The 14,838-nt window shown below is 43.2% G+C and overlaps 1 protein-coding gene across 3 annotated transcripts in view; it reads left to right on the top strand.

Annotated features, from left to right (window-relative positions):
* OSBPL1A (oxysterol binding protein like 1A) overlaps positions 1–14,838 on the top strand; it is a 248,851-nt gene that overhangs the window by 212,930 nt on the left and 21,083 nt on the right. For all 3 annotated transcript variants that reach the window (XM_082258671.1, XM_082258672.1, XM_082258673.1), the window contains 5 exons: positions 1,182–1,279; positions 1,725–1,907; positions 3,700–3,807; positions 3,889–3,978; positions 8,008–8,134. In XM_082258671.1, the coding sequence (XP_082114797.1) occupies positions 1,182–1,279; positions 1,725–1,907; positions 3,700–3,807; positions 3,889–3,978; positions 8,008–8,134 (606 nt within the window). The remainder of the gene's footprint in view (positions 1–1,181; positions 1,280–1,724; positions 1,908–3,699; positions 3,808–3,888; positions 3,979–8,007; positions 8,135–14,838) is intronic.

Below are 14,838 nucleotides of genomic sequence, written 5' to 3'. Positions count from 1 at the left end.
GTGAATTGCCCCTGAGGGTCTGCCTAGTGTAGAGGGTACCACTCTGGTGAAGGTCCCAGGGATCCAGGAGCCAGCTAGTATCAAGGGGGTGCCTAGTGAGAGGACCCTGAAGTGTCAGAGGGGGTGCCTAGTGAGAGGACCCTGAAAGTGTACAGGGGGTGCCAGCGGTTGGGCCCTGAAGAGTCAAGTGTACAGTGTTAAGGGTTGCAGCAGCACAAGCAGTTACAAGGAGCTACCTCAGTCAGTGAAGGGCTGGAGGGAGCTATTCGCAGGACTTTTGAGCTAGACAGAGTGCCAAGAGTCAAGTGTTACTACAGTCCTGCTCGCACACTTGGGTTTTCAACTTAAATGTGTTGGAAGTGTTACCGGTAACAATGGCAGACCCATATCAGGCCCAATGCCTAGAAATCCTGCTACATTTAATATCTGTAAATTCCTTCACAAACCATATATTGTAACTGATAACAGACAACTGTCATGCTCAACATTGCCCCCCAAAAATTTCTGTTCAGTTCTAACCTAAGCATTTTTTCCACTATAAAACCAATTTAAGCCAAGTATGTAAAAGCCAGAGCTTGTATGAATTTCAGGCTTTTATATACTTAGTGAAAACTGTCACCCAGCTTACCATTACCACCACCTAAAACTTTTCATTGTTTTGGTTTTCCTTGCGCTAGAAAAGCTAATTATCCTGGAACATGAACTCTAAATGAATGAGCGCAAAGGAATATATCTGTTTACAGTAAATGTTACTATAACTCCAGACATGCTCCATGTATAATATTAGAATTTTTACTACCTTGCCTAAATGCCTCTTTTACATCAGGCATCATCTAGTACAGCCTTTCTCAACCTTTTCAATGTGGAGGAACCCTTGAAATAATTTTCAGGTCTCAGGGAACCCCTGCTAAAAATTACTATATTTACAACTCATGATACATTAGTGTGATGGTCAGTGGGATGAATGCTCCTTACATTTGTGGACATTGGGAAGAATTACCTTCTTCCAGATGGCTAAAAAGATCAATGGTGTCAGGGGGCAGAAATTGCTATTTGCTTAAGGAACCCCTAGCAACCTCTGGAGGAACCCTAGTTGAGAACCACTGATCTAGTATTAGTTTCAAATGATTTACCACATGCCTGTGATACATTACTTTTCATGTTTTTCATCTTTCTTACAGTGTGTTGCTGCCTTTGCAGTTTCAGCAGTTGCATCACAATGGGAACGCACAGGGAAACCTTTTAATCCTCTCCTGGGGGAAACCTTTGAGCTAGTACGGTAAGAGATATTTTCACACCATGACTAATACCAGTTTAACTTCACTAGTAACACTGAGAGTCAAGTCTTTGTTCCCCACTGTAACTAGTCCAGTGTCTGCTTTTACATCTTAATGTCGCATAGAAATATATCATGTGATATCTGGTTGCAATGTGCTTAATAATATTGCATTCTAATATATTCTGTAGCAGCCTGCTTTTCTAGTGATAGAATTTTGTTTAAAGGGTAATACATTCAAGATAATAATTATTGACGTTATTTACATACCCTGAGGTTATGTGTACTTGGAATGCTATGTTTCATTGCAGTGAACAGCCTATTTGCCTTTAGTTCATCAACTACTAAGTATTCTAAAAGGGGGGTGGTTAGTACTGCCCATGTATCTGAATCACTTAAATGATTGCCTTTACATTGTGATATCATTTGTCTGTTTTTTGTATTTTAGTGAGGATCTTGGCTTTAGACTAATATCTGAACAAGTCAGCCACCACCCACCAATTAGCGCTTTCCATGCTGAAGGCCTTAGCAATGACTTTGTTTTTCATGGATCAATATATCCTAAACTTAAGTTCTGGGGGAAGAGTGTTGAAGCAGAACCCAAAGGAATAATCACATTGGAACTTCTCAAGTACGTTGTTTAAAGCTAAGTGCTAGGCAGATATTAAAGACAAATTAATGCAGTTCTGTAATCATTAATACACAAATAAATTAATATTTTTAATGCGAGCAGAGTAAGTACTTCAAGTTGACTTGTATTCGCCTCTTGCAGCCCCTTGATAGCAGAGCATGAGTGAGAGAAAGAAGCAGTACAAGAAGCCAAAATGAGTTAATGTGCTGGCAAGATGCATACTGATAGGAGGAAAAGGCAGTGATAGAAAGATGAGTTTATCGCTGGGCTTCTTCTCCTTTCAATGTCCAGTCGTAGGCCCGGGCAGGTACAGGACAATCTGTGCTCAGAGAAACCAGGTTAAATTAGGCTGTCAATCAGAATGAGGACATCAGAAAAACGTACTGTGGGGGAGTTGTTTGGATTGAAGAGTAATACTGCAACAAAAGCTTGTATTTTATCTTTAACTGTATCATTATTTTGTTACTAGTAATGGGTTGTTCATTTTTATCTTGTTCTTGGCTTGAGTTCTTCTTAAAAAGTAAAGTCAAAACTTGACTCGACTTGCTTTCTATTCTTTGTGGTATAAAATAAATTAAAAATGAACAATGACAGTTAGACACTCTAAAACCTAGTACACACAGAGCCTTTAGGCTGGACAAACATTGACAGATTCCTCCATCTACACTATGGGGCATGGATGGACAAATCCCCCTGCTTTGCTATTGTATACAGCGGTCATAATACGCAAATATTGCCTGCATGTCATTGGGTGCTGCCACGGTTTAGCTGACAATTTTCCGCTAGGCTCTCTTACATTTTCAGGGATAATGTGTTGATAAATTATGTAAGGTTTAACACCATATACAATCATAACAAAACAAAAAACAAAACAAAAAATCAATCCTGCAGGGTTTTTTGATAAAAAAGTAACTCTCATTACAATACTTACCCATTCTCCTGGGTTGAATGACATCTAGCCTTATTCAGCCTACTTCATGTGAGCCAAGAGGGGCCAAGAGTATACGTTTCTTTTTAGTTTTTTTTTTTTTTTGTAACCCTACTGGGGAGATTTTATGTCACATCCTGTATCAATGCTCATACAAGCAATTTTTGAGGGGTGCAGGTGACAGGAAGACAGACAGTGAGAAAACAATGTTGAAGGTTCTAACCCTTTCCCCTCTCTGCTAGAAGGAGGTTTTGTTGTCTTTGTCCCCATTACAGAGATTTCCTGTCTTGACAGAAATTATTTTATTCATTGGCTTTTTTACTACTAGATCCCTAAGCTAATGGCAATAGACATTTAATTAATAGTAGGGTGAGTATAGTAGTAGTAAAAGAGAAAAACGCTGTATAAATGTTTTCACACAGGATTCCCACAACTGTCATCCAAGATTCACAATTTTTTTTTTTCATCAGTTGAGGCCAATAAGAAAAATGTGTGAATCTTGGGTGAAAGTTGTGTGGATCCTCTGTGAAAACATTTCTAAATAGACCCCTTAGAAGTTAAAAAAAAGAGATTACTGTGAGAGAACAGGCAAGGTAGAAATGCAGCCTCAGATCCCCCACCACCTTCTAGCACAAATTCAGTTCTACTACATCCTATACCTCCGAGTCTGCTCAGCCCTGAATTTTGGCCAAGGATTATCTGGTACAGTACAATTGAGGAAAAAGAAGAACCAGCATATGTAATAAACTATACATCAAAATAAAGGTCCTAATACATTAACACAGCAATAGAAGTAATTCAAGTTTGCTGATTACTTTCAGACGCATATCCTAAAAATACTGTAGTCCTGTTTGCTTTTTGTAGGCACAATGAATCCTATACCTGGACAAACCCAACTTGCTGTGTACATAATATCATTGTTGGCAAACTGTGGATTGAACAGTATGGTAATATGGAAATCACTAATCACAAGTAAGTAGTTTGGACCATTAACCACGCCCCGCCTTCCAATACTAAAGAAGAATGGATATTAATTAAGCAATTTGTTTGCAGAACTGGTGATAAGTGCATTTTAAATTTTAAACCTTGTGGTCTGTTTGGGAAAGAATTGCACAAAGTGGAAGGATATATCCAAGACAAAAGGTATGTTCACAGATTCTGTTTAAGGGAATGTCTAGCATTATTTTTATATTCTCTATATTATTTTTAGTAATATATAATCTAAATATAAAGGTAACATTTTTTTTTTTTTTTACTTTTTTTACTACGCATACAGTGCCTTGCAAAAGTATTCGGCCCCCTTGAACTTTTTGACCTTTTTCCACATTTCAGGCTTTAAACATAAATATATAAAACTGTAATTTTTTGTGAAGAATCAAAAACAAGTGGGACACAATCATGAAGTGGAACGAAATTTATTGGATATTTCAAACTTTTTTAACAAATAAAAAACTGAAAAATTGGGCGTGCAAAATTATTCAGCCCCTTTACTTTTAGTGCAGCAAACCTGCACTGTGATAGTCTGAGGTCCGTTTAAAGCGCAGAGAACATCATGAAGAACAAGGAACACACCAGGCACGTTCGAAATACTTTTGTGGAGAAGTTTAAAGCCGGATTTGGATTCAAAAAGATTTCCCAAGCTTTAAACATCCCAAGGAGCACTGTGCAAGCGATAATATTGAAATGGAAGGAGTATCAGACCACTGCAAATCTACGAAGACCTGGCCGTCCCTCTAAACTTTCAGCTCATACAAGGAGAAGACTGATCAGAGATGCAGCCAAGAGGCCCATGATCACTCTGGATGAACTGCAGAGATCTACAGCTGAGGTGGGAGACTCTGTCCATAGGACAACAATCAGTCGTATACTGCACAAATCTGGCCTTTATGGAAGAGTGGCAAGAAGAAAGCCATTTCTTAAAGATATCCATAAAAAGTGTTGTTTAAAGTTTGCCACAAGCCACCTGGGAGACACACCAAACATGTGGAAGAAGGTGCTCTGGTCAGATGAAACCAAAATCGAACTTTTTGGCAACAATGCAAAACGTTATGTTTGGCGTAAAAGCAACACAGCTCATCACCCTGAACACACCATCCCCACTGTCATACATGGTGGTGGCAGCATCATGGTTTGGGCCTGCTTTTCTTCAGCAGGGACAGGGAAGATGGTTAAAATTGATGGGAAGATGGATGGAGCCAAATACAGGACCATTCTGGAAGAAAACCTGATGGAGTCTGCAAAAGACCTGAGACTGGGACGGAGATTTGTCTTCCAACAAGACAATGATCCAAAACGTAAAGCAAAATCTATAATGGAATGGTTCACAAATAAACCTATCCAGGTGTTAGAATGGCCAAGTCAAAGTCCAGACCTGAATCCAATCGAGAATCTGTGGAAAGAACTGAAAACTGCTGTTCACAAATGCTCTCCATCCAACCTGACTGAGCTCGAGCTGTTTTGCAAGGAGGAATGGGCAAAAATTTCAGTCTCTCGATGTGCAAAACTGATAGAGACATACCTTAAGCGACTTACAGCTGTAATCACAGCAAAAGGTGGCGCTACAAAGTATTAACTTAAGGGGGCTGAATAATTTTGCACGCCCAATTTTTCAGTTTTTTATTTGTTAAAAAAGTTTGAAATATCCAATAAATTTCGTTCCACTTCATGATTGTGTCCCACTTGTTGATTCTTCACAAAAAATTACAGTTTTATATCTATGTTTGAAGCCTGAAATGTGGCAAAAGGTCGAAAAGTTCAAGGGGGGCGAATACTTTCGCAAGGCACTGTATATGTATTGCACATTTAACACTTGCAGTCAACAGATGGTCTCTTTGTCGCTGTCTGAAGGCTCACTCTTTTGTGCTATAACTTGACCAGAATGGCACTAAAGAGGTCCTTCCACCTTCATGCATTGATGGCAACAGCTTAATCTGAACCTGTTGCCAGACTATGGTCTGTCAACTATGTAAATATTTTTAATGAGCAGTAAAACGAACCCCAACTAACTTCTGTAGCTGCAGGAAACAAGGCGCCATTCATCCTCAGCCATTCACAGCAAGAGCTCTAATGGCTTATTCAAACTCTTTGAGACAGATGCAGAGTATTGCTGTGAATAAATCTGTGGCATGTCTGCATTTTTTTTTCCGCACCACACAACAGCTCACTTTGTGACGTTTCAGTAAAGTTAAAATGATTGCAAAGATTTTTATTTGTTTTTTGTTAACAAACATGTTACACTTACCTGCTTTGTGCATTGATTTTGCACAGAGCAGTCCCAATCTTCCTTTTTTTCAGGTTCCTGGTTATTCCCTCATCCCGAGTGCCTCCATAGCAAGCCATTTGCTCATAAGACACACAGAACTAGGCTTGGCCTTGCCTTCCACTCCCTCCTCACTGGCTGTGTTTGACATCAGTGGGAGCCAGTGGCTACTGCTGCTGTGTCTGAGCCAATGAGGAAGAAGAGAGCTGGGTGAGCCTGTGCTTTAGTGCACAGTGCTAGATCAGGTTTAGGTGAGTACAGGGGGGGGGGGGGGGCTGGGAGAGGAACTGCCTGCAGAAAGTTTTTTTACCTTATTGCAGAGAATGTATTAAGGTAAAAAAAACTTTCTGCCTTTAGAACCACTTTAAGAAAAAATAAAATAAAAAGAACTTTATAAAAACACAAGTCCCCTTCCCCCAAAGCCTGTACAGTACAGGTCAGACACCAGCCTAGATAGGAAAACGTATCATTTTCCTGAGCAGGCAGTATGAATGAGCCCTAAAGACTTGTGTGTATGGGGGGGGGGGGGCATAATCTCTAACAGTGCGTTTTAAAGATGTATTGCTCTACAGTGCCTGAGTACAGAGATCAATCAGGGTTTGTTTAAAAGCTCATTTTTAGTGTGTTAAGAATATGTAACTATTTGAATGCAGGGGTCTCCAAACTTTCCAAACAAGGGGCCAGTTTACTGTTCTTCAGACTTAAGGAGGGCCGGACTGTGGTTATTTAGAGTAGAAAAGGTACTGATGTCAGTGGGAATAAAGAATGCCTCATCTTTGGTGTCAGTGGGGGAAACAGCGCTACATTAGGCCCAACTGTTGGTGTCATTGAGAGGAATTGTGCCCCATCTTTGGTGTCAATGGGATAAATTGTGCCCCATCTTTGGGGGGAATTGTGCCCCATCATCTGTGTCAATGGGGGAATTGTGCCCCACCTTCTGTGTCATTGGGGTGGAATTGTGCCCCATCTTCTGTGTCATTGGGAGGAATTGTGCCCCACCTTCTGTGTCATTGGGAGGAATTGTGCCCCACCTTCTGTGTCATTGGGAGGAATTGTGCCCCATCTTCTGTGTCATTGGGAGGAATTGTGCCCCATCTTCTGTCTTTGGGAGGAATTGTGGCCCATCTTCTGTGTCAATGGAAGGAATTGTGGCCCATCTTCTGTGTCATTGGGAGGAATTGTGTCCCATCTTCTGGGTCGTTGGGAGGAATTGTGCCCCATCTTTGGTGTTAATGGAAGTAATTGTGCCCCATCTTTGGTGTCATTGGGAGGAATTGTACCCCATCTTCTGTGTCATTGGGAAATTCTGCCCCTTCATTGGTGTTAGTGGGAGGGAATTATGCCTCATTTTTGGTATTTGTGAATGAAACAGTGCCCCAAGGGCCAAATAACAGCAAGCAAAAAGCCACAATTTGGAGATCACTTCCCTATAGTATGACTCCAGTTACACTTTAATTGGTCTGGTGCACACAGAAGCCAATAAGAAAATAGATAACATTAGGCTTCTAGATAGTCTAGTCTAGATAGTGGGGTGTCATTCCTGTATTAAAAAGAAGAAACAAAAAAAATAAATAAAATGTGATATACTGTATATAATGTGAAAACCCTAATGATGAATATATTCCAATAGTGCACATTTACAACATTGGTGCATATTTACATTATTATTTCTACTATGATGTAAAGCTTTGTTTACTGAGGATGAAAAATGCCCTGCTGTTTCCTGCCAATCATTAAAGCTCAGCATAGGATCAAGAGAGTGATAAATTGCTGTATAATGCCTAAATGTGTTGAGCGAGTGTTTTTGGAGAAATTGTGTTTAGATACAGATTGGTATACAGATGCCCCACTGTTTGCCCTTGCTTCTGACTGATATGTATATTTAGCTCTTGTGGTTTACATTCTTCATGCAGTAAAAAGAAGCTGTGCGCTCTCTATGGAAAGTGGACAGAGTGTCTCTATTGTATTGATCCAGCTGCATTTGACTCGTATAAAAAAAACGACAAGAAAAATGGTGAAGAAAAGAAAAACTTGGGCAAGGTAACCACTATGAAGCAAATATTGTTTACACAATCGGTATTTTTAGTGTGCTGATCGACTTGCCATAATTGAAATCAACTAATATGTGCTACAATTGTATAGACATATATAAAATACCCAATTAATCATATAGAAAATTGACTGGATTAGCTAGGGAGGCAGAGGGGACTTTCATGGTACTACATACAAAGGCTCATAGAAAAATATATAAAACAGTATAAACAGACTTGTGATAATTGTGCAGTCCTCTATTATTTCTAAAAAAAAAAAAATGTTCTGCTTTATGTGCCATCTATTCTAAAGTGAGGTATACACTATAAGAAAATCGGGGGAACAATTTTCCGATTTCCCTCGTCGTTTCACAGCAAATCGGAACCGATGAACGAAAATTCTCCTACGACAAAGGCATTTTTTTGTTGTTTATTGTTTCTGATCACGCGCAGTCTTTCTTTTCTGATTTTTTTCATACAAAGGTCGTACGAAAAATGTACACATTAAATGAAAATCGTTAGTTTTTTTTATTGTTCATCGACAGACGCAGCTCCATATCTTCTTTGACCATTGGGTTATGCTCCTCCAATCAGAAATAGGCACTAGGCAGAAAAAAGCTTTACCACGCTTAAGAGGCTGTCCCTGCAGGCATAACCCCACACACTCTGCTACAGCAGTCAGTTTGTTTCTGCCTAGTTTAGGAATAGGACCTAGTTCCCTGCTGGGACTTCGGTCTTAGTTATTATATGGAAAGTTTTTATTTTGTGATTTTTCTTTTTTTTTTTCACTAGTTAGAGTTCATAGAGAACTACAAGCAACACCCGGTTGTTGTTGTTTTGGACTGGATATTCTAGATCCTTATGGTCTCCCAGCCTGGCCAACGTGAGCAGGTTATAGTCCAGAACTAGGCCTCCCCAAGACAGAGCCCCTTTGGATGGGGAGGAGCCTGCAAGTGGATGTGATCGACCTGGAACGCCCTGAGTCGCAGCGTACCCCCTGGCTGGCAGAACCCCCATCCTGGGTGGGAGGTGGTCTGTGCAGAGTGGCGCCCACCTGGTACCATGGTATGGTGAGTAATACTGTCCCCCCAATCCTCTGGCGGTCTTGGAGTGGATGTGGGCCCCCTTCCTGAAATAGTCGGACCCTCGGTTCCCCTGGCCTCTGGAATGTTATGCCTACACCCTCCAAGCATTTTCCCCTACTCACAGCAGGTCCTACATCCGAAGGGTGGAAATATTTCGGTTGTGGCGGCGTTTTCTCTGCGGGGGGGAGGGGCCTTGTCCTGGAAGGGTTCCTTCCTAATGACCCTCTGATGCCTCTTGTTTGGGACCCCCTCGGGGGATCTGGGAGACCACATGACACGCCGTGGGGGCCGCCACTTTGCTGTAGATTCATGTTTTCTTTTCTTCCATTGGGATACATGGGCAGACATTTTTTTGTTAGTCCCCATAGGAATGCATGGGGTGGCCATTTTCTTATAGTCCACAATTGCTGGACAGGCAGACGGCATGCAACACTAAAAATCTAGCTGTGACAGGCTATGCTTGTCATTTCCTGTGAAGGAACTTTTTACTTTCACTTTCAAAGAATGTTCTGGCAGTCTCTTGAACAGTCTGGTAACGTTTTTCTGGGGTCCCCTGTAGGTTTTCTCACCCACTCTGCTATCAGATTGTTTTGGCTTGGGACCACGTATACCGCTCAGTTAGCGGTAGGATCGCGATTTAGCGACTTTTAAAGCGACATAGCATTATTTTTATTTTGGTGTAAAATGGAGTCCAAGGGTACTATTTCACCTACAGACCCCCTAGGAGTGGCTGCGGAACATTCTGGGTCGCAGCCCCTGCCTGCGCTTACAGCAGTCCTTGAAAGCCTGGTGTCAAAGGTAGATTTTGTATGTAAAAGTGTTGCTAGCCGCAAATGCCCTCTGCCTTCGCCTTCCCCAGTAGTTTCCTCAGATTCTGAGGCAGACATTGCCGCCGAAGACGCACCCCACCCTCCAGGGTCGGTGTCTTCGCATTCTGATGGTGAAGAGACCTGTCCTCGTCAGCAGCTGCACGGGAACGCACATTGGTGGAAGCAATTATAGATTCAGTGTGGGAAACTTTAAAATTGGCTGATGAATCTACAGCGTCGGGTTCACAGGTGTCTTTTGGCTCCCGTAAATCGCAAAAATCGGGCAAGGTGTTCACTTGTCCGGAGCTTTTTGACTATATTGTCAATGGACAATGGCGGCGCATCAAGCACATGCTAATGGTGGTGCCTAAGCGCTTTAGACGCAGTTATCCCTTTGCAGATGCAGTTTCCACTTGGTGGACCGTGCCACCAAAGGTGTACCATCCAGTTTCCAGGCTGAATAAGGCTACTGTGGTTCTGGTGGAAGAATCCCCGCGCTTCGCGGACCCTGTGGATAGACGGGTGGAGTCTCTGTCCCACCATCTACATGTGCTAGCGGGTTCCATTTTGAAACCAATATTTGTGAATGTTATGATGTCACAGACGGTTACTGAATGCCTGAAGTTACTAATAAGTAACTTGGAAGCTAAGCAGCTCCAGCCCCCCCCCCCCCAGCAGTGCTGGAACTAATAGACCAGATGGCCCAAGCGCTGGGGTTCATGTGTGATGCGTCCCTGGATGCGGCTCCCCTAATGGCCAGAGTGTCAGCAGAGGGGATTGCGTTAATACGCATGGTGTGGTTAAAAAGCTGGCCTGCGGACCAGGCTTCCAAAAAAGGCGTTGATGGATCTTCCCTTTTTGGGGGAGAGGTTGTTTGGATCCTCTTTGGATGAGTTGATCAGAGGTCTTACAGGTGGGAAGAGTACTCTTCTTCCTCAATCTTATAAGGGTAAGGCGCCATGTCAGCGACGGGGGCCTTCTTTTACTGCTCATAAGCGGCTTTTTCGTACCTCCGGGTTGCAAGGTTGTTCAGGTCTTCTGGGAGTTCCAAGAAGCCATGGTCAGTTAAATTAAAGATGGGCCAGTCTGGATCTGCAGACAAATCCTCGTCTGCATGAAGGGGCGCCCTCACCCATTTCTGGGGTGGGGGTACGACTTTGCTTCTTTCCGGAACCTTGGACTTCCTTGATTCAGGACAAATGGGTTCACAAACTCATCCGATCAGGGTACAAGATCGAATTCTGGTCTCACCCATCGGACAGATTCTTCCCGTCCAATCTGCGCCTATCTCCAGATCGGTTAAGGGATCTACGGGAGGCGGTACAAGATCTGCTATCCTAAGGGTTGATTGTGCCAGTTCCCTCTCAGGAACGCTTTCAAGGGTTTTTTTCAAACCTGTTTACTGTGCCTCAGAAAGAGGGCAAAGTGCATCCAATTCTGGATCTCAAAGCTCTGAACCGTGGGTTCTGAAGTTTTGTATGAAATCCATTCGCACAGTGGTGGCGTCACTACACCAGGGAGACTTCTTGGTCTCCATAGATATCAAGGACGCATATCTACACATCCCTATCTACGCTGGACACCAGTGGCTTCTTTGTTTTGCCATAGCAGAAGAGCATTATCAATTTGTGGCATTACCCTTTGGTCTGGCCTCCGCTCCCAGGGTGTTTACCAAAGTACTGTCCCCGGTGTTGGCATTGTTGCACCAAGGGGGGATATTGGTACAAGGGAATCTGGACAATCTCCTGTTGAGAGCAGACTCCCATTCGGCCCTGATGAGCGACCTATCACTGTCGGCTCCCTACAAAAGTTTGGATGGAACATCAATTTCAAGAAATCTGCCCTGGTACCTTCTTTGAGACTGGATTATCTAGTTCTGACTCTGGATTCAGCTTTGGCGAGGATCATTCTTCCCCTGGACAGGCTGCAGAAGTTGCAGGGGGGCGATCTGGTTGTTGTTGGAAAATAATCTGTCCTCTCTGCAAACTTGCGTGGGGGCCTTGGGTCTGATGGTATCAACCTTCGAGGCGGTTCTGTTTGCTCAGTTCCATACCGGACCTTTGCAAAGAGAGATTCTTGTCAAATGGAACAAGGATCCAAAGTCCTTGGACGCTTTGATTCGGTTGAGCCACAACATGAGATCTGCTCTGTTATGGTGGCTTCATTCCTCAGCACTGTGCCAGGGCAAGTCCTTCCTCCCATTGTTTTGGATGGTGGTGACCATGGACACCAGCCTGTCTGGCTGGGGCGGGGTACTGGGGAAGTTTTGTGCCCAGGGAACCTGGACAGTAGAAGAGTCAAAACTGCCGATAAATGTGTTGGAGCTCAGAGCAATAAAGCTTTGTCTGAGCCACTGAACGACTCGTCTGCAAGATTGTCCGGTTCGGATTCAATCAGACAGCGCCACAGCTGTGGCTTACATCAATCACCAGGGGGGCACCAAGAGTGTCTTGGCAGCCAGGAAGGCTGCCGAGATTTTGGCCTGGGCAGAAAAGTTTGTTCCAGCCCTCTCTGCTGTGCACATCCCAGGTGTAGACAACTGGCAAGCGGATTACCTGAATCGTCAGGTGTTAGATCAAGGAGCGTGGTCCCTACATCCGGAGGTGTTTCATCGTTTTGTGTCCGGTGGGGGGTTTGCTTCTTGTCTCAACAAGAAGGCGCAGAGGTTCGTAGTCAGGTCTCGAGATCCTCTAGCCGACACCACAGACACACTGGTGGCTCCTTGGGGTCAGTATCGGCTGATTTTATGCCTTTCTGCCGCTGAAGCTCCTGCCACGGCTTCTCCGCAGGGTAGATGTGGAAGGGATCCTGGTCATTCTGGGGGCTCCAGACTGGCCTCCCCAGTTTTGTTACGCAGACCTAGTAAGGTTGGTCGTCGATGTTCCTTGTAGAAATGTGAATGCAGCGCTGCTTAAAAGTGTGTAAATATAGATAAATACAAGTAATAAAATCTACTACCGATCACATACTCATAATTATCATAAAATTACAAAATTATAAAATCATATATTTCTTATAACCAAATATATAGGATTAAATAAATATATTGTGCTTAAAATAAAAGTCCATTAGTAAATCCTTCCGGAGTGGTGTGTCCTTCCCCAATATTTATAAAGTGCTTGAGTGCTCGATCTGTGCTTTACATGGGGTTTCCCCCTTCAGGTGTCTACTTACCACTAAGTAGATATAAGCAGGCATGAACAATTAGACTTTACACTCAGCGTCTCCACTTTAGCAGGAAAGGACTGTTGCTGGAAGATCAAGGTTCATTCCCCATGTCCTCAGAGAAAGAAACTATTCATAGTGAAGTTCGTTTAAACATCACATTTATTGGGTGTACAACGGGGATTTATACTCACAAACATCACACAGTAACATGCAGAGAATAAAACAGGACGGCTCGGTGGTGTGCTGCTCCCGCAGCATACAATCCTCTGGCCGGAGATCACGTGGTACTCGCTCTATCGCTAAATTTTTAAGTATATCAACAGCAAAAAAACTAGGGCAGAGCATATTGCACACATAATTAACGATGATGGGAGGATGGTTACAGAGGACACTGAAAAAGCAACTGTGCTGAATGCTTTTTTCTCATCAGTATTTACACAGGAAAAGGAGGGGTACACTGACCATGACTGTATGGTTAGTATTAATACACAGGACTTGCCACTATGGCTAACAGAGGGTGGAATCAGGGAAAGGCTGGACAAACTTAACACAAACAAATCACCAGGCCCGGATGGCGTACATCCGAGAGTACTCAAGGAACTCAGTAAGGTTATATCCAGACCACTGTTCCTGATCTTTGCGGACAGTATTAGGACAGGAGATGTACCAGGGGACTGGAGGAAAGCAAACGTGATTCCGATATTCAAAAAGGGTCAGAGGCATATACCGGGAAATTATAGGCCGGTCAGTCTGACATCAGTAGTATGTAAACTTCTGGAGGGGATGATAAGGGACTATATCGTAGAGTTTGCTAAGGACAACAGCATCATCCGCAGTAATCAGCACGGGTTTACAAATGGGCGTTCTTGTCAAACCAATCTCCTAACATTCTACGAGGAGGTGAGCTGTGAGCTAGATAGGGGCAGACCAGTGGATGTGGTCTACCTAGATTTCGCTAAGGCGTTTGATACAGTTCCCCACAAGCGCTTAATTTATAAAATAAGGTCTGCAGGTATCGACAGCAGGGTTTGCTCTTGGATACGGAACTGGCTAAAAGGGCGTGTCCAAAGGGTGGTAATAAACAGCGCATACTCAGACTGGTCTGAGGTAGTAAGCGGGGTCCCCCAAGGCTCAGTCCTAGGACCAACCTTGTTCAATTTATTCATAAACCGCATTGAGGATGGGATCAGTAGTTCGATATCAGTTTTTGCTGATGACACAAAATTAGGCAGGGCAATAACTGCACAGCAAGAAGCAAATATCCTACAGAATGACCTGGACAAAATAACGCAGTGGGCAACGACTTGGCAAATGAGGTTTAACATGGAGAAGTGTAAGGTTTTGCACTTGGGAACTAGAAACATAAAAGCACAATACACGTTAGGAGGGGAACCCTTGGGGGAATCAAAAATGGAGAAGGATTTGGGAGTCTTGGTAGATAATAGACTAGGCAACAGCATGCAATGTCAAGCAGCGGCTACCAAGGCTAGCAGAATACTAGCATGCATAAAGAAAGGGATGTTTTCCAGAGATAAGACTATAATCCTTCCACTTTATAAAACTCTGGTCCGACCGCATCTGGAGTATTCTGTCCAGTTCTGGTCGCCAGTCCTCAGAAGAGATGTGTTGGAGCTGGAGAGAGTACAGAGAAG

This window comes from Pelophylax lessonae, assembly GCF_965119305.1.
Source record: "Pelophylax lessonae genome assembly, chromosome: 5".
In the NCBI taxonomy this organism is placed as follows: Eukaryota; Metazoa; Chordata; class Amphibia; order Anura; family Ranidae; genus Pelophylax; species Pelophylax lessonae.
Note: the sequence above shows the minus strand (reverse complement) of the source record. Positions and strands in the feature narration are given on the sequence as shown.